Genomic DNA, 20,720 nt, shown 5'->3' with positions numbered 1-20,720 from the left:
GAATGAAGCAAGTCCGATACGGCCGAGTGCTGTGAAGGTAAAGCATGCTAGAGAGCCACAGACTGGGGCGTCTGACTTGATCTCAGAAGGTCAGAAAATGTTTCTTAGTACAGGTACTAGATGGAGAAGAATAAAGAGAGTTAAATGTTATTTTCTAGTACTATGAACCAACCACAGTACTGAAAACAAAAATGGTGGATAAAAAAATTTTTTTAACCTTTTAAAGAATATTCATGAGCTGACAAAACAGTACAGAATCTTCAAAGGACAAAATTTAAGTTCAAGTAGAAGATAAGCAAAACCATAAGGATGTGATGTTTAGTTAGTACCAAAAAAGATTCCGTCACCTCCCTTGTTAGACTACTGCAAAACCTCCAAGGGTCTATAATCAAGGAATTTCTTCCAGTGGTCGTGTGCAGATACTCAGAGATACACATCAGCTTCTCAACAGGACACAAAAGGCTGGAGTTACACACTGAGGAGAACACTTGACAACAGTCCAGACAAACTGTGAGATATTATGTGAAAATATACAACAGTAAAAGGACTGGATGTATAAACAACTACCAGCAATCAGTAAGAAAAAGACAACCCTAAAAGAAAAACAAGTAGAACACATAAGCAATTCGTACTATAAGAAATCTGAATGACACACAAAAAAATGAAAAGATCTCTCACAGTAATCAGTCAAATGCAAATAAAAACAATGAAATGTCATTTCTCACTCATTAATTAGCATGACGAAAATTTAAAAGTTTGACCATATAGATACTAAGTACGGTAAAGGAACATACACTGTTGGTTGGGGCGCCTGGGTGGCTCAGTCATTAAGCGACTGCCTTCGGCTCAGGTCATGATCCCGGGGCCCTGGGATCAAGCCCCGCATCGGGCTCCCTGCTCAGCGGGGAGTCTGCTTCAGGATTCTTTGTCTCCCTCTCCCTCTGCCCCTCCTCCCTCCTCTCTCTCTCTAATAAATAAATAAATTTTGAAAGAAAGTCTTTTTAAAAAGTATCTTTATTACACATAATACAAGATGATATTTTATATTTTTAAGTGCTGATTGCAATAATTCAATTACATGACCTACATTTTGAAAAACACCAGCCTAGAGTACAAAAGAAATGATATCCTGAAAAAAACAGAAGAGACATAAAATCAACATACTTCACACTGAAGCGTCAGTGAAGGACCATCATCAGACTTCTTCCCATTATCTTCATTTTACCCCCACTCCCATTATAAGAATCAACATATGATTCTAAGGCAAGGTCCATTTATTTCAGTTAAAGAGGAAAAACTTCTTAGTACGTATCAAGTTAGGCCTTGATGGGTAAACAAGATGCAGACTTACAGAGAGAAAGGGAATTCACTGAGAAAGAACCAGATGAACAAAGATGCAGAGTCAGGAGTCTGCAGAGACATATGAGGGAAAGTGATTGCACTAGTTCGGTTGGGGTACAAATTACCTAAGAGAAACAATCCAAACCAATGTGTTTGACTCTATTCACAGCAGCTCTGGGGTGGGGGGTGGGGGTCTTTAAAGGAGAAGAGTAAATATGGCATCTTTCTTTTCCATGCAAGCTCTGAACAAGTTATAAAGACAACAAAACCTTAAGGAAATAAAAGACAAAAACTACCCTTACTGCTGATGAAGGCTAAATTGGAAGAGAATTTTTCTTTCAGTAAAAACCAAATGGGCCTGGGCGCCTGGGTGGCTCAGTTGGTTGAGCGACTGCATTCGGCTCAGGTCATAATCCTGGAGTCCCGGGATCGAGTCCTGCATCGGGCTCCCTGCTCGGCGGGGAGTCTGCTTCTCCCTCTGACCCTCTTCCCTCTCATGCTCTCTGTTTCTCATTCTCTCTCTCTCAAATAAATAAATAAAATCTTTAAAATAAATAAATAAATAAATAAAACCCAAATGGGCCTATTAACTGAACGGCACAATGAGGCAGACTTCCCCAGGCGTAGTCAGCACCAAGCCAGCCCCACCTCCCCTGACTCCGCACATGGGCTCTGCAGGCAGCCTGGTCCATAAGCAGGAAGCGCAGGGCTAAGCCAAGTCTGCCCAGTACATTCTCTCCCAATTTTCCAGAAGAAAATTTACTCCATATCCTCAAGGACAGAATGAGGAAAGAGGGTGGCACAAAATACCACTAGTTGAGCTTCTTCCACCAGAAACATTAGAAATGGTTAAGACATTCCCCTTCCCTTGAATCACGAAGACTTCTAAACAGAGTAACAGTATGATCAGAGCTGGACTTTGTAAAGATTAACCTGACATCCCATCGCAGGATGCTGGGTGAGAAATGAAGACCTTACTGAAATTGCCCACAAAGAGTAAATCAGGGCCTGAACCCGTTCCAGGGGCCGTCCCCAGTTCATCACACACACGAACTCCATTCCAGTATAGATGAGACAACTGAAGCACACAGAGAAGACACACAACTAATAAGGGGCACTCCAGCAGGAATGAAAAAGATGATACACATGCAAAAGACAAAAACTCTAGAGGCAACTGAGCAGATGCATGGATGCTGGCTCGAATGAATCAGACAAGTTCATATAAGTGTTTGTAAGAAAAGATTATGTTAATTAGAAAGCCTGGAATTCAAAGCTGGACAGGTGGTAAGATAAGAAAAAATTATTACCATTTCTTAGGAAAATGAAGATGGTTTTATGTAATCATATTTCTAAGAGTAACTGGTCACTACTTCAATCTGCTAAAGATATTCAAGGGTTTACTATGTTCTATGGTTTGATATGGAGAACAGGCCTAAACAGGATATGAACAAAACATAAGACCACAAGCCAGGTAACCCTAACACGCCAACACATCAATGACCAACAATAGCAGAGCAGGATTTCAGAAGCAAGCTTGTCATGGCCTGGGTAATCCCAACCTCCAGACCTCACGCAGCTCCATGCACACTGGTCATCCCCCTGTTGCTACATGTACTCTCCCTCTCCTCTCTGAACACAATGACTCTGACTCCGTCAGGTCTCAGAGACAAAGATACGTTCCAGAGCTTAGTCAAGATGCTACCAAAATCCCTGCCCTCCAAATGTTCCATATGAATAGCTGCTTACTTAATAAGCCAATACCATGTACCACACCAGCATTTTCAGAATTAAAATTAAGGGGGGAGGGCAGACAGAAAACAACATTGCTCACAGGACTTATGATCATTCTCACCTTTTTGATTTATTTGTCCCTCTATGGTGTGTTCAAGGTAAACTCTTAAAGACGATCTTCTTGTTCACTAATTCTCTCTTCAGCTATATTCAATCTGTTGTTTACTCATTTCCTGAGTTTCTAATTCTAATTCCAATTGTGGTATTTTTTATTTCTACAAGTTCTTGTTGGCTCTTTCCCAGATCTGCCTTCATAAAAATATTTTATTTCTTACATTTTCCATACTGTATAAAGCTATTAAATACTCCAACAGATAAAGGTTTTGTGGGTCTGATTCTACTGTTCATTATTTCAGATGACTGCCATTTATGAACTATCCTTGTATTTTCATGTATTTTGTGATTCTAGATTATAAGCTTTCTTCTGGAAAACCTGTGATGCCTAAACTGACAGTGTGATCCTCCACAAAGCACTGGCATTCACTCCTGCCAAGCACTTCAAAGCCCTATCAACACGAGTATAGTTTCAAATAAAGTCTCACCTTGAAGAGTTTCAGACCACACAGGCAGCACAGTTCAAGCCCGAAACTCTTCTGAATCCGAGCTGTGAACCAAACTCAGTATCTCCAACTATATATGCCCTGGATTTATCAATCTAGTATAGCATTAAATTGGCTTCCTACAGGAGATTCATCTTTAAGAACTTCTGCCACATTTCATAGTTATCCCCACTGTTATTAAATACCACAAAAGAGAATATAATATTTCACAAGTAAAACTGCATTTATATAAATATCTCATTGCTTATTAAAGGCAAATTGGAAGTTAAAGCATTTTCAATACTCTTACCTGTTCCAGGGCTTGGGTTTTCTCTTGCTCTGTTTTCCTCATAGCCGCCTTGTCAGCTTTGAGTGATGATAAGGACACAGTTTTAACAGACATAAAATCAACCGTCATCCACTCATCTCTCTGTTTAAAAAAAAAAAAGGTTATTTCAATCTAAATTGATTAGAAGTGAACAATAAACACTTGGTAATAACAGCAGGGTCTCTGAAGGCATGCAAACCCAGCTCAAATCCTCCAGCTGCCCACCCTGAAGCAAGTTTTTTATTCTCTCGATGCCTTAGTCTCTCTCTTGTAAAATGGAATAAAATTCATACCTTTTAGAGGTATATCAACCAGGAGTCAACCAGAGAACAGACTTAAGGAGCACAGTCTGGTGCCTGACATGGAACAGGCACTCGAACACCAGTCCTTTCCACCTTTCTGCACCGCAGCTAACAGCATATAAACCGTATTCCCACGGCAGCAAATGAACAACAGCCCCAAATCTGTGAACTCTTCTACTCTTAAGTACTGCTAACCAAAATTATGACATGATGCAGTGAAGGGAAATAAAAAGTGGCCAAACTCTACTCACTCAGATACAGGTAACAGTACAGAGCTTCAGTACAGGAGAGGAAAGTGACACTTTTCTAGCCACAACTAATGGGAGGAAACCCTCTGTGGAACCAGAATAGAGGTCAGTACTCCCTTTCTCACAGAAGAACGGAAGTACAAAGACTAAGCAAACAGCATCACTGCCAAAATTATTCATAAAGGTATATACTGTTTTCAAAGTCTAATTTTTCTCCTGAAGCAATTTTAACCATCTGTCATTCTAACATTCATCTATTCTTAGCTGTTCACACTTCTTTCTTTAAAATCAGGTGACTTACCTGAATCACTGGGTTGTCTTCTCTTTCTGAATTTTCACCTTTCACTTTCCAGGCCTTTTCTCTGCCAGGGATCTGCGATGGGACAGCCTCAACCCACTCGTCTTCAGAGCTCTAAGAATATTTAGCATATAAGTGAAATTCTCAAACTTGCAGACTTGCATATAAAAATTCTGTGCTGTTAAATGGTGAACTCGGTTCCCTAAAAAAAAATCCTTAGAGTAGGCTTCTCCTTTAAAAAGCTACAATGAAAATTTGAACAAAGAACATGTAAACCCACTCTTTTGGGATAAGCCCATGAAACACCATTACTGTTGTCATGCCGAGGGAAAGCGAAAACAAAAGATTAGAACTGACAGCAGAGAACTCACTTCAACACAGAGCTTCGGTTCCTACCAACATTAAGCAATACTGACATCTTTGTTTAACTAGGACAAAGGAAACAACACTCAAGTAAATGACTTTGCCTTTAAGTTTCAAATTTTTAAATTTCCCTGGGTCTAAAAATGCAGAGATCTCAGTTAACAGCCAGGCTGGTAAAGCACTTTGTTACTGTGTTTAAATACCAGATTATTAAATCAGCTACAAAGTATTTAGCCAACATCCCCTATGTGCTCAGCCTTATGCCAAGTTCTGGGTTCTGTTTTCCACAAATACATCAATCAACTCCTTCTATGTTAAGTACTGTAATAAGTACTTTCACATATATTCTCAAGCTGACTCCTTAAAACTACCCTACATAAAATACTATTTGGTCTTAGAGATAAGAAAGGCTTCCCAAAATTAGGTAACTTGCCCAAGTTACATGGTATCCAAGTAGGAGAACCAGAATAGAAATCTAGATCTTTCTGGCTCTACCATCTACTCTTGGGAGCCATACAACGTAAGTGTAGGAAAGATCCTAGAAATTACCTAGCACACAACACTGGCTAATGCACAGCAGAGAAACCTGGAGGTCAAGGGAAGAAAAAGAGGATTTCCTGACTGAGAACAATATTCCTTCATTCCACAAAGTTCTTGATAATTACCTAACTGGAGAACAACAATATGTCCGGTAAAAGGTATAATCCATGTGGAGTAAACACATTTGTGCTGTGGCACCTCAAGTGCCAACTGTCTCCCAATGCAGAGCAGACTTCATTCATTCATTCATTCATTCAGGCTTTGATTTGGAGTTATAGAAACATTAGGACTAGCTAATTACATATATAGTTGTAATTTTTAAGATAATCACTATAAATATGTTTCTGGCCTACTCATACATTGTCAAATCAATTTTGAAAGGACTGCACGTCATGATGAACACAGGGTGACGTATGGAAGTGCTGAATCACTATATTGTACCCCTCAAACTAACATAACACTATGTGCTAAATGGACTTTAAATAAAAACTTTTTTAAAAAATCAGTTTGAAGACTTGGTTCCTACCACTTGGTTGTTATCCACTAAAAAGGGAGTCGATAATCTGAAAAGTTAACACATTCCTTGGGGGAGTGCCAATTTGCTAAGATCATGCTAAAAAAAAAAAAGAGTTTACGTTAGTGTTCCACAGGATTCTGGTGAAGGCCTTTTTTTTTTTTTTAAGATTTTATTTTTAAGTAGTCTCTACACCCAACGTGGGACTTGAACTTAAAACCACAAGATCAAGAGTCACATGCTCTCCTGAATGAGCCAGTCAGGCACCCCTCGAAGGCGTTCTTCTGAAACTACAGGTTTTCTCTATCCTCTGAGATGTTAACCCATCACTTGAAAGTCACTGATCAGGGCCATCAGCTGCTTCACCACCACAGCTGCAAACCATCTCCACCCCCGCATAAACCCAAATTCATCATGACCTTTACAACTTCAGTTGAGCTAAACTCTCAGTTATAACTAGTATTCCTCTTACTGGTCCCTGGTCAGCTCTCTCTTCCACTCCCTTGGCTTACTCCCCTTTGAAGCATTTATCAGTTTTACATTTACTTGTGTAACTATCTGATTAATGTCTCGTAGTAAGTTCTATGAGAAAGCAACCACATATGCTCTTGCCTACTTTGTATCCCCAAGACCCTGCTTAATGCCTTGGCAGAGAGGTGATGCTCATCATCTTCTTACACAACTCCCTCAAGTTTTCTACCAACTCCCATTCCCCACACAGTCAGCAAATGGATCTCTCCTCCTTCTCGATCAATAAAAATGAAGCCACTTTGGCTTCCTCCCAACCTCCAACAAAACTATTTATGTCTGTGCCTATCTCCTGTTAACTCCTCCTCTTCAACGCAGGTCCCCCTCCACCGATCTTGGCCCCAACCACTCCTGTTCCTCTAGGACCATGCACCACCAATTGTCTCCTCCTGTAGCTTCAACCGAAGCTCTCTACTGGCTTAGAAATATGCTCAAGTATTCCTCATCCTGTGTGCGTGCGTGTGCGTGCGTGTGTGTGTGTGTGTGTGTGTGTGTGTGTGAATGAGGGAAGAAGGGAAACCCTAACTGCCCTTATGTCTCCCTCTAGCAGCCATTTATCTTCCAACTTGTACTCTAAGCCAAATTCATAAAACAGCAGTCTATCCCCTCTCACTGTCACCCGATCCTCAAACTGTATCATACGGCTAATGTCCCCATTAACCTACAAAACTTCTTCAAAGGTCACCACTGGTTTCTACTTTGCCCAATGCAGCGGAATGTTTCTGTCTTTATCTCCCTAGACCTCTGCTGAATATAACTCTGGATAACTCACCTTCTCTACCTCCAGGACCTTTCCTAATTCTCCTACAATTCTTGGTTTCTTCTCCATTTCCCTCATGCACTTTTCCTCCTGTGCTCAGCTCTGAAATACCCATGTTGTTTGGGGTTCCATTCTTTGCCCACTACATTTTTTAATCTCTAAACATTCCCCTTTGGCCATTAAATCCACTCTCATGCCTCGAGCTACCACCCGTTGTGCTGGTATCTTTCAAATTTGTCTACCCAAAGTTTCAGTGATTTAACCAACTACCTATTATATTGGATGCCATGCTGAACTCACTAAGAACAAAACATTAACCCATCATCTCTTCCATAAAACCTGTTCGTCCTCCTCTATTACTGAATTCAATGACATGCATGGTACCAGCAACCACCCACTTATCCGAGTCAACAATCTCAGGATCAACTTACCCTGCCCATCTAAACCTACCATTTTCATTTCCAAAGTATTTCTCAAATACATCACAGAGCGAACACCACATGCCTACCATGGGAGCCCACTTCCATTCCTGGCCACAGCTGATTCGTTCAAAGGTAGGTATCTGACCCAATTCATATGAATCTGAGCTACTCTCCAGTAATTTGAAATCAAGACTAAATGGTGCTGCTCTAAAACTAAACAGAAATGGAAATTTTTTGGCAGAAGCTATTTTTGTCATGAGGATTAGAATTCAGCAAAAAAACTGATCTGTTACCAAGAAAAAAATTGAACTAAGAGAAAAACAAACATGGAAAATGGCAAGATGATTCATAAAAGTATTCACAACTCTTAATTCCAGCCATTCCTGAAACTCAGCTGCATTCCCATACCTACATGTCCTAGGAGACTTTTGTACTCTAATAATAAATTGCCCCTTTTTTCTGAATAAGCCAATTTAAGTTTAATCTATTACCTGTAACCCAGAGCCCCAACTAATACGTGTCCATTCCCTTAAAGTATCCTAGATCACATCCTCTTATCTCTCACCTAGACAACTGGAATAACCAAATTAGTTTCCTGGACTCCAGTGTTTCCTGCTCCCCTTCTTTTTTCCAACCCCCACCCTAAATACACCTGGGAGTAATATAAAGAGAACTCATGTGACCTCTTCTATGGCTCTCTGTCACAAAGCTCCTCTTCTTTCTTGCCAAAAGAACCCTATTTTATTTGGAGACATAATGTGCCTCCCTTGCTGGAAAGTGAAGACTTATGATCAAGTGTCCAATGACATGGAAATAAAGGTATTATGTGGGACTTTCTGAAAGTCAAATTATGAAAGAGAGGGCATCCTCTGTCTTGTCATCTAGACTAAGAGGTAAGGCTGATTCATTCTCTCTCTCAAATAAATAAATAAAATCTTAAAAAAAAAAAAAAGGGTGCCTGGGTGGCTCAGTTGGTTAAGAGGTAAGGCTGTAATGCTGAGGGAGTAGCAAAACAGTAGAAGCCTTAGTCCCAGAAGACCACACTAGTCCCAGACTGCCTACCTGATTTCTTTCATAGGAGAGAAAAGTTAACTATCTTGTTTAACCAATGACTATACTGTTCTGCCTTGGCATCCTGAGATTACATACTGAAATTACGTATCTATTTACCTAACTAGAGAATGAGTCCCCAAAGGCCTGAAAAAAGCTTCTATTTTGATATGCCCTGTGTCTGCACCAGAGTCTGAGGACAAGCTGACAGGCAGTAGGTGCACTAAAATTAATTACACCCTCTTTTTTGCTCTTCCAACAGCCCTCGTCAGAAACTTGAATTAGCGGCCGGCATTCAAGCATTTCAAATACCAGGCACTGAATGAAAGAAACCCCAGTGATACACTTAGTATTCTTATCATTCATTCACAGAACAGTGAAACCTGGACAATTCTGTGGAACTTGCCTGCCTTCACTCCCTTTCTACTAATTTTGTTTCTCACTTTCACCACTGTACGATCACCTCAATACTTTGGCACAATTGCTGTTCCTCCTCCCAAATATGCTATGACCTCACTTCTTTTGCTGATTTTAGTTTCAATCCTCCACCTTACCTTGAAGAACTCATACACCATCAAGCTTAATGTGCCTCCTGACCTAACACAGCTCCCAGAACTCTTCCTGTCCTGTGCGGCCTTCATAATAGCCACACCCTAATCGTATCAGGAAAAAATCTAGAAGACAGCAAGTGCTACCAGTAAAAATCAAAGGAACTTGAGGACTTCTGCTTCTGACCATGACAAAACAAACGGCATCAGACTAAAAACACATAGAAATAGAAGTAATAATAGAAAATATCTGAAACTATTCTCACAACATTGAATCTCAGTAATACAGGGCTGTGATTCCTGAAAAGGGAAACAAATGGGGTGAATGCAACAGCTTTTTGCCTTGAAGCACCTCCCAGACCAAGGCACAAGGAAGGGAAACTCAAGCTAAATATGACAATCCCACTGAGCTAAGGAAACAGTATTTGTGTTAGAGGATCTTGCCCAACTGTAGGCTACTACAAGTATTCTGAGCATGTTTAAGGTAGGCTAAACTTAGCCATAATAATCAGTAGGTTAGGTATAGTAAATGTATTTTTGACTTATGATATTTTTAACTTACAATGGGTTTACTGGGACATAACCCAATCGAAAATTAAGGAAGATCCATAATTACATTAAACATAAATGATCTAAACCACTGCTATCTAACAGAATTTTTTTATACCTACACTGCCCAGTACAGGGGCCACTAACCTAGCCAGATGTGATTACTGAGCACTTAAAAAATTTGGCTAGTGAGAATGAAGAAATGAATTTTCAACCTAATATAACTTTAATGAATTTTAATTAAATTTTTAAAAGCAACACATGGCTACCATATTACCTAGTACAGAAAATCCTCTAATTAAAAAGGAAGAAATTGATAAACTAGGTAAAAAAAAAAAAAGGCAAGACCCAAATATTCAGTCTACAAGAAATACATTCAACAAAACCAAAATAGAAAAATTAAAACTAAAGGAATAAAAAGTGATATACCATGAAAAAAACAAACAATAAAACTGAAGAGAGTTTATCAATATGAAACAAAGTGACCTTAAACAAAAATGTTATGAGAGATCAAGAGAAACATTTCACAATAATACGATGGCTAGTTCATCTAGAAGATATAATAGTACTAAATGTGTATCTACCTAATAAAGCTTCAAAATACAGGGCGCCTGGGTGGCTCACTTGGTTAAGCGACTGCCTTCGGCTCAGGTCATGATCCTGGAGTCCCGGGATCAGGTCCCACATCGGGCTCCCTGCTCAGCAGGGAGTCTGCTTCCCCCTCTGACCCTCTTCCCTCTCATGCTCTCTGTCTCTCATTCTCTCTCTCTCAAATAAATAAAATCTTTTTAAAAAAAGCTTCAAAATACATCAGGCAAAAACACAAAACTGAAGGAGAAATAGACAAACCTCTACTACAGCTAGAGATTTTAATACTGCTCTCACAGTAATTGATAGAAGAAAACAGAAAATCAGTAAGAATACAAGACTTAACACTATTAATCAACTTCCCCAAGCTGACATTTATAGAACACTACACCTAACAGCTGAATACACGTTTCGAATACACGTGGAATTTTCACCAAGACTGATCACAGGCTAGGCCATAAAATTAATCTCGGTAATTCTGTTTTTGAAGTCCAAGATTCAGAGGGGTTTTATTGTTAGCCTATACATTTGAGAGGTTTTTCCTCTTTCTCTTTTATTTGAGTATAGTTGACACACAATGTTACATTAGTCTCAGGTGTGCAACTTAGTGATTTGACAAGTTTATACATTATGCAATGCTCACCACAATGTAGTTATCATCTGTCCCATTACATTGCTATTATAATCACTGACTGTATTCCTTATGCTCTGCTTTTTATTCCTGTGACCTACTCATTCCATAACTGGAGGCCTGTACCTCCCTCTTCCATTCACCCATTTTACCCAACACCCCCAGAGCCTTCCCCTCTAGCAAACTTCAGTTTGTTTTCCATATTTATAGTTCTGGTTCTCCTGTTTATTCATTTTTTAAAATTCCATTCATGAGTTGCAACAAAAAGACTTACGTGTACAGACGACCCTTGAACAACGAGGGGGTTAAGGGCGCTGACTCCCCACATAGTCAAAAATCCACGTATAACTTTGGACTCCCCGAAAAACTTTACTAATAGCCTACAGTTGACCAGAAGACTTAATGATAACATTAACCACATTAACATGTATGTTGTATGCTATATGTATTATACACTGTATTCTTACAATAAAGTAATATAGAGAAAAGAAAATCATTAGGAAGAGAAATTACATTTATAGTACTGTACCGTATTTATCTAAAAACCATCTGCTTATAGGGCGCCTGGGTGGCTCAGTTGGTTAAGCGACTGCCTTCGGCTCAGGTCGTGATCCTGGAGTCCCGGGATCGGGTCCCGCATCGGGCTCCCTGCTCGGCAGGGAGTCTGCTTCTCCCTCTGACCCTATCCCCTCTCGTGTGCTCTCTCTCTCTCATTCTCTCTCTCAAATAAATAAATAAAATCTTTAAAAAAAAACCATCTGCTTATAAGTGGATCCATGAAGTTCAAACCCATGTTGTTCAAAGGTCAACTGTAGGGTGCCTGGGTGGCTCAGTCGGTTAAGCGACTGCCTTCGGCTCAGGTCATGATCCTGGAGTCCCGGGATCGAGTCCCGCATCGGGCTCCCTGCTCGGCAGGGAGTCTGCCTCTCCCTCTGACCTTCTTCCCTCTCATGCTCTCTCTCTACCATTCTCTCTCTCTCTCTCAATAAATAAATAAATAAATAAATAAAACTTCAAAGGTCAACTGTATTTCCAGGAAAGAATAAAGAAATATAACAGGACAATGTGTCTCTAATAAGGGAAAGCAAGTACCCTTAATCAAATTACATAAATGTTTACTCAGCCTAGCAGATCTGTCCCCACGGGACAGAGATTCTTTTTATTTTTATTTTTTTAATTTATTTATTTGACAGAGAGACACAGCGAGAGAGGGAACACAAGCAGGGGGAGCGGGAGAGGGAGAAGCAGGCTTCCCGTGGAGCAGGGAGCCCGACACAGGGCTCGATCCCAGGACCCTGAGATCATGACCCGAGCTGAAGGCAGATGCTTAATAACTGAGCCACCCAGGCACTCCCACGGGACAGAGATTCTTAACCTGTGATCTCTGCCTAAACTCCAGGGAGTTTTATAAATCCCACTGAAATAAACATCTTTGTATATAAATTTCTTTTTGGAAAAAGGATAACAATTTTTTTAGGATCTCAATGGGATCAGCAACTCAATCCACAATTGTGGAAACAGTGCCTCTACCTTCTTTTCACTTTAAGATTTTCTAATTCACTTTGTCCTGAATTACACTTAACAATTTTTTTCTATATAACTTAAATATTCCTACCATTACAAAAATATGCCAGCTCCTTGACAAAACTATCCAACTGTATTTCTCACTATGAATTCATAAACTGCATTCTCATATAACATAGGCTTTCATGAGCCATTTATCATCTCAGGGTGTACTGTCAAAAACTCAGTTCCTAGAAGTACAAAAGGACTAGACTTTGGAATCTGGTGATTCAACTGCACATACAACCCTCTGAATATCATACCTAGGAGACCAACTACCCCTCAACATCTCTAGCTCATCACTCTCTAACCACAATGTCCCTCTTTCTAAGAGAGAAAGAGAGAGAGAGGACGCAAGCAGGGAGAGGGGCAGAGGGAGAGAATCTTGAGCAGACTCTATGTCCAGCAGGGAGCCCGATGTGGGGCTCTATCTCACGACCCTGGGATCAAGACCTGAGCCGAAGGCAGACGCTTCACCAACTGAGCCGCCCAGGTGCCCCTAGACTCTTAAAGGTCTTAAAACTCTTTTATTTTTCAGTACTGTCCTTTCCTTGCATCTCCTTCCAATTTTCCAACTACTTCTACTTGATGGCCTTTACTCCCGTCTGGTTCCTGATGTTCCTCTTTCTTTTCAACCTCCCTGGGCAATCCGTCCATTCGAACAGCTGCCCCGAGCAGTGACCCCTGACCCGTGTCCCCATCCTCCTACTTCCCCGTGTAACTTAAGATCCATGTTTCCAGTATTTCCTGGACACCTCCCACTAGATGTTTCCCAGGCATTTTCGTACCTTAACTAGTAATATTTTTTAAGTTCTCATATATTTTACATTCCTATACATTACTCCTTTAAATACAATTTTCTCAAGTAGCTGCTTTGGTTAGCTTTAACACATACTTACTGAGGAACTATCTGTTGACTCGTTGTTTTTTTCATACTTCTGTTTCCTACTCTTTTTTTTCTTCTCTTTCTTTACTTTTTTTGAGTGTTTGTCTTTTTTCTTCTTTTTCTTCAGAGAGTGTTCCTATAAATAATTGTTTTAAAGAGGTAAGAAAGGAATCTGGTTTCATCTTACTTTAAAACAAATATTTTGAAGAAAAAAAATCTGTAATCCAAAAACTACATTTTCATGAAATGAGACAATACATAGGACAAAATAAAATCTTCTACGAAACTTTAACAGGTTTCTGTAATATATGCACCGCTAATAAATCATATAGCTGAGATATCTTTTCAGAAAAATATGAGGGAAATTGTAGCCTTAATTTATTTACAGATTCATCTGACAGACAGATATAATCAAATAAATGCATTTATACTCAAATGTATGCATACACACACATACATATATCCTCTGTGGCCCCTAAAGAATTTATAAAAGATTATTGGGTCATATAAAATATAACAAGACAGTATAAATTAAAATTGTGGAAATGGAAAACAAGAATTCAGACCAAAAAAAAACATGACATTAAACTTTAAAATGCATAATTTTTTAGGTCCGTAAGCTTGATACAAGTGGGCCAGAAATTTGCTAAGCTTTCTACCAGTCAACTCAAGTAACAAAATCCGCCCAATGTTATAATGTCCAAAATATTAAAATATATTATTTCTGCCAGAGAGATAAAATTGGTCAGCAATGCCACCTATGTGATAGTCATTCTGTAAATTTTCAAAATAGAAACATAAAGTTGCTCTTCCAATATTAATAAAAAAAAGACAGATCTGTTACATCAAGTGAACCTGTTAGTAGTCACCTGTGAGAACTGTTCAATTCGCTCATTCACATCAGGTAGCATCCATGTAGCCTCACCCCGAAGTCGTTTACGTTCTTTACGCCTTTCTTCCTTTTCAAAATTGGCTTTAGCCTGAAACAATGAAAAAGAAAAATTAATGACTTATCCAATTGCTTTTCACAAAAAAAAATAAATAAAACAAAACCATTTTCCACTTTCATATAAGGTCTCATCAGTCATTGTCTGTCCCTTGCCAAGAATTTGCTTCTACCAAAGTGTAGGAAAGATTAAAAACAGAACAAAACTCTCCTTCCACATTACCAATCACATCACCAATCTCTGGTGAATCAAGGACGAATCCTGGGACCTATAGTAGATCTTCCCCTCTCCCTAAGCTCCCTACCTTAAATAGGACATGAATCTCCTTTTTCCTTCACCATCCCACTGCTACTGCCTGAGACTTCCATAACTGTCAGGAGACTGACCATGCCTTCAATCTGCAGTGCCCATATCCTTCTACCCAAGCCCCCAAAATGCTTTAGGGAGAATCATCTTTCTAAAACCAAACGATCATATTGCTAATTTGTAGTCACCTTTCAACAAGAGTCAAAAAAATAAGTTCTTCCTAGGAGGCTGCTTCTGCCTTTTCATTCTCTCTCCAAACTCCAAAGCTGGTTTTGGTCCTTCCCAAACTCTATGCATACCTCCACTATAAACCTTACCCTAGCTTTCAAACCCAACTTGCTCCAAAAACTGCCTAAAAAACCAAAAAGGCAAGGACGAAGAATATTTATTATGCATATGGGTTAGATATGCTGAAATCAGAGAACAATACCAACCTTTCACCTATCCAATACTAATCGCCCACTCTTCGCCTTAAACTCTGGGCATAGTCATCATGCCTCCCCGCCTCCTCTACCAGCCCCTTCTCATCTGCATTTATTTAAAACTCTTCAGTCTTGGGCGCCTGGGGGGCTCAGATGGTTAAGCGTGTGCCTTCGGCTCAGGTCATGATCCCAGGGTCCTGGGATCGAGTCCCGCATCGGGACCGCTCCTTAGGAGCCTGCTTCTCCCTCTGCTTCTCTCTCTCTCTCTCTCCTCCTCTGTCTCTCATGAATAAATAAATAAAACTCTTCAGTCTTAAAACCAATAAAAACAAAAACCCTCACTTGTACCCTAAGTTGCTCTCCAGCTACAAATTTTCCCCTTCAATGCCACACTTCCCACATCTTGTCAGATAATACAGTTTACTTCCCCCATTCCTTATAGGTTACCGCTATACAGCTCAGTCTTGGTGAGAAATACAACGTTTCTTAACCTTTTTCGAGGGACTACATTTTCTGAGTCTCTTCTGTCAACCCTTGTATGGTCAGTAAGGACTTACAATAACCCTGGAATCGATACCAATAATAAGACAAGGGAGGGAAACGGTCACACCATCCATTCCAGTGTGCCTCACGTGTGTTTCTGAGAACGGAAATGTTTATTTCAGATACAGAAAGAGCGAGGACTGGGGCTGTCAAATGCGCTGGCAGAGTCGTCATTCGTGGTGGAGTTCCTCAAAAGTGCACAGATCCAATAACGGGAATATCAAGAATGGATAAATTAAGAAGTAAGGAAACTCAAGAAAGAAACAGCCTTCCTAAAAAGAGAATGAGCAGTTGGAGACTGCCAACGCATCTAGGGAGGCGAGAAATCACCAAGAGTTTTCGGGCATCCCAAAGGGAGACCCTCAAGCGGATACGGTGAGACACTGAGGAGGCGAGAAAAGAGGGGGGTGAAGGAGAGCCAGCAGGCCTGGCTCCCAGGAACCGTCCACTCCCACGATTCTCAATGACTCCAACGCCCCAAAACGGAGATACCTGGCGCAACACCTCGGCCCTGGCAATCCTGGTCTGTTCTTTTCGTTCTTCGATACTCCTCGCACTTTCAAATCTACCACTGGTAGCCGCCATTGTTGTTGTCGTAAAACCAGGAAGCCGGCACAAAAAAAAAAAAAAAACTCAGTTTACGACTGTCGTAATTTAATAAACAAAGGGGACTTCCGCCTGGAGAGGTAGGAGGGGCGCTGCTCCGCCTACGGAGCATGCGCGAATGTGAGCGACGCTTAAAGCTCGGTGATGACGCCGCAGGAGTAACGTCACTCTACATGTATTACGTGCCTTGCACGATACCAACGGCGTTCTCACCTGTTTCCTCTCAAAGTCTACGAGTTAGAAGCTCGTCGAAGTTCAGTCCGTACATCTCGAAATTTTCCACCAAAGTGCTCTTTTGGGCAAAGAATTTCCCTGTGGTGGAGGGATGTCCTGAAGGGGGGAGGGAAAGACCAATTGCTTTGCTACAATTCAAGAAAACTTTGTTTAAATAAAAAGCAGCCCTAAACCTACATACTAAAAGTACGCGCCGTGAACTGGGGAAAATCAGCCCAGGGCGGCCAACATGGAGACCTAATCTAGTAAAATTATTGGATATTAAAGGGAGAAAAATACCTGGAGCATACAGGCAGAAAGATCCATTCAGTTCTTTTTTAACTTTTGTTGTTTCAATTTATTTTTTCATAATTATAAATAAATGTGGCGTCAATAATCCTACATGGAGATTCGTCTCAAAGATCGGTTACTGAGAACAAAAATAAATGTTACCCAATATGGCAAGTAAATAATTTATGTAGTGTTTTTAAGTCGTTTTCACCTGTTAGTTGTTCATCTATTCCATTAAGTAAAAGTTGCATTTATAAACTAAACTAAAATAAATAATAATGGAATTTGTGTGTGTTTTGTGTGTTATGTAACAAATAGAATGAATGAAGATGGACCCGGTTGTAAGAGAAAGGACATCAAATTGGTATCGGGGCCTTGTTAGGTCGTCTTTCTCTCCCAATTCCTCTCCTTTTCACTCCCTTGCGGTACAATTCAGGCCCAAGTCATCGGTTGGGTGGGCTGAGCAAGGTGTGCATGTGTGCAGGGGCCGCGGGGAGGAGTGCTCTGAGCACAGAGGGGTTGAGAAGGGTGCTCCCGTGGCAGAGCGGCAGCAGGGCAGGAGGTGCATCCGCGTGGGAGAGAGCCTGAGTGCGATAACCTAGCACAGGATGTCGGGGCTTCGGTGAGGAGGACATCCACGCCAGGAAGGGGGCCGGCAGGGCAGCAGATGCCGGTTACGTCCTGGATGATTGCACGAAGAAGTTAATATACTAGGTTGATATCCCTGTTGGAGAATGGAGTTTCAAACATGGAAATGAAGCAAACTGGAATGAACCCTGTGGTGTTGAATTGGAATTGAAGGTATCTGTAAGAACTCATGTCTTCAATATACACAGGTTGATAGAGAAATAGACATTTCTGTGTATCTGTATCTGTATCTTTGTATCTATATAATCTGTCTCCCTACCTCTGTCCATTAAGAGGACCTGGGAACAGCAATGCCCCAATGTTAATGACCGTATCTAGTGCCCAGATCTTGGCTTTGACAATTTTGAGCTTTACCCGAGCCCTGTGGTCCTGAAAACAGTTGTTTTAGTGGTCGGGGATAGGAATCTGCCCACCCTCTTGTGTTCCAGGAAAATAGGCTTACTGTAAAGAACCATCCTTCCCAAGTGATTTAGATAAGACTTGCTCATGACCTCCTTACATACTGTAACAAGGCCTTCTAAATATGCATCTCCAACCCCTCAGAGGCCAATAAAATGTCCCCTTACTTTATTCTGCATATATTTTATGCATTCAGTTGGGTGCCTCAACACAGGAAGACATAAGCTGAAGGAAGAGCAGTGACTTGTGGGTCCACCTGAAGCCTCTCTAAAATAGGCAGACATGTAGGGATGACGTACATGGACCCACAAATGGATAGAGAGAGCAGAGGACTGAGATCTTCGTTTAACTCTCATCTAGTAAATAAATGAATTTATGTATTTAAATTATTTATGGTTTTTAATTACTTGCTTAAAGTATTGATTTATTATGTATGTATCATTCTAACTTTACTTATTTAAAAATTTAGTTTACTTTTATTTAGAAGGTAAGTATTTATGTTTTGTTTTTGCTAAATTGTTGCCTTTCAACAGTTGTAATAATAAAACAGGGCCATGCCTAATAAAAAGAAAGATTGCTCTGAAGTGTTATGCTTGGAGGAATGGTGTGGTTTGTGGGTTTCCATGTATGCTGAAGATCTTTAATAGCGTTCCAATATTCGATATATATATTTTGCCTCGTCCTGTTTTAACTTTCTAACCTTCCTCTGATCCATCAGAGAAGACTGACGAAAATTATAGATTTGTGACTTTATGGCAATGAGATCCCAAGAGTGCTTTATTGATGCTCATTTATTCAATAAATTTGCATCAAACATAGACTGTATGACAGACACTATGCAAAAGCTGAGCCTACGAAGATGGAAGCCGTTGGTCCTTTCCTTCAACAGCTTGCAGTCTAGCAGGGAAGGCAAACAAGTAAATCAGAAATTACTCACTGACCTTGATCTCTCTCAAATGAACCAGGCATGTGCCTGTCTCAGGTCATTTGCACATGCTAGTCCCTCAGCCTGGATTACTCTTTCTAACTTATGTCAATATTTATACAGTGTCAACAAGACACACTCAGAGAAGTCTTACTTATATCCCTGTTCCCTTACTCCTCTATAGGTAATAATTTTTATTAGCCTTTGGTTAACCTTCTTCAGTTTCGATTTAAAACTATAAGCACAAATGAAGCATACCAGATATTACGTGCCTTATGATGTGATACAATAGGAAATACATTGCTGACAAGTTATTTTTGCCAAACAGACAAACCCATGAATTCAATCCAACCTCTAGATCTAACTAGCTTGTTGAAAACACAGGAGCTAGAGAAACAAGTTAAGTGACATTACACGGAAGTGATCAAACAAATCCAGAATTTTACTACATCCTGGAGATTATAGAACAAGATGTACATCTCTTCCTGATTCCTTTTTACAGCTGCATAGCATCCTATTGCAAGAATTTATTCATTCTTTTATGGCCTGTTTTCCCCCACCCAAAATAAGTGCTCTTAGAGCAGGGATTTCAGTCTACTTTTGCTTCAGTGCCTAAGACAGTGCCGACCATAAATATATTTTTGTGGGGGCGCCTGGGTGGCTCAGTCGTTAAGCGTCTGCCTTCGGCTCAGGTCATGATCCCAGGGTCCTGGGATCGAGCCCCGCTTCAGGCTCCCTCCTCCGCGGGAAGCCTGCTTCTCCCTCTCCCACTCCCCCTGCTTGTGTTCCCTCTCTCACTGTGTCTCTCTCTGTCAAATAAATAAAATCTTTAATATATATATATATATATATATATATATATATATATATATATATATATGTTTGTGGAATTTCAAGGCATATGGTGGCTCCTGTAGAGGCATCCCTGGGGTGATTAGGACTGCAGGGGGTGGGGTGGGAGTGTGGCATGCTCCCAGGTCAGTGTTGAGACTTCTGGAAAGGCTTCCTATAGTCACTATTCCTAAAGTGAATCTTGCAACACTTGTAAGAGCAGAGTAAAAGGCCTGAGTGACTTCTGGGCAGAGAGCACAGCATAACTAAATGAACAGAAGCACAAGACCACATGACCCCTTCAGTGGGGAGGACAGTGAACTGGCTGCCCCCACATGTAACACATTAGCTAGGGGTGAATTAGAATGATCCCTTTTTCTAATGGAGCAATTCTGGAAGAATCCTGCCTCTCTGAATGGCACAGACATTTAACTCTACCCTTGGGCTTCTTCCTTGAAAACGCTGCAGAGGTTGAAGGTCTCATGAGGCTCAAGCCTGGGTACAAAAGGAGTTTCCATCGCCTAGAGGAGAGATGGCCCAGTTGTGAGACTATCTCTTGCCTGGGGCCCTCCTTCTTTGTCTCCTTTACCTTCCCCATAAAGAGGTCTCTGCCCAGGAGGTTGGCCATTGTGCTTATGCAGCTGGCCCACGTATGCGGATTAAGGAAGATTGGGGTAAGCCTGCTCCCTCTCCTTTGTGCCTCTGGGTAACTCAGGGATAGCGGGAATGTACACATCGAAGGGGAGATCTGATAGGGAGCTGGACTTACATGTCTAAGTTAAGAGTCTGCAAGAAGCCAC

At 40.7% G+C, this 20,720-nt stretch overlaps 1 protein-coding gene across 1 annotated transcript in view; it reads right to left on the bottom strand.

Moving 5' to 3' along the window:
* The window catches only part of CWF19L2 (CWF19 like cell cycle control factor 2), a 119,895-nt gene extending 103,291 nt beyond the window's left edge, over nucleotides 1-16,604 (bottom strand). Inside the window, exons 1-5 of the mRNA XM_028105944.2 lie at nucleotides 16,500-16,604; nucleotides 14,659-14,769; nucleotides 13,803-13,925; nucleotides 4,851-4,961; nucleotides 3,982-4,101 (exon numbers count right to left, since the gene is read on the bottom strand). Of these exons, the coding sequence (XP_027961745.2) occupies nucleotides 3,982-4,101; nucleotides 4,851-4,961; nucleotides 13,803-13,925; nucleotides 14,659-14,769; nucleotides 16,500-16,592 (558 nt within the window). The 5' untranslated portion in view covers nucleotides 16,593-16,604. The remainder of the gene's footprint in view (nucleotides 1-3,981; nucleotides 4,102-4,850; nucleotides 4,962-13,802; nucleotides 13,926-14,658; nucleotides 14,770-16,499) is intronic.
* Between the last annotated feature and the right edge of the window lie 4,116 nt (nucleotides 16,605-20,720).

Source organism: Eumetopias jubatus, unplaced genomic scaffold (assembly GCF_037043125.1).
Source record: "Eumetopias jubatus isolate StellerSeaLion01/CBP00866 unplaced genomic scaffold, mEumJub1_p1.0 scaffold_13, whole genome shotgun sequence".
NCBI lineage: Eukaryota > Metazoa > Chordata > Mammalia > Carnivora > Otariidae > Eumetopias > Eumetopias jubatus.
This window is presented reverse-complemented; position numbering and strand designations above follow the sequence as displayed.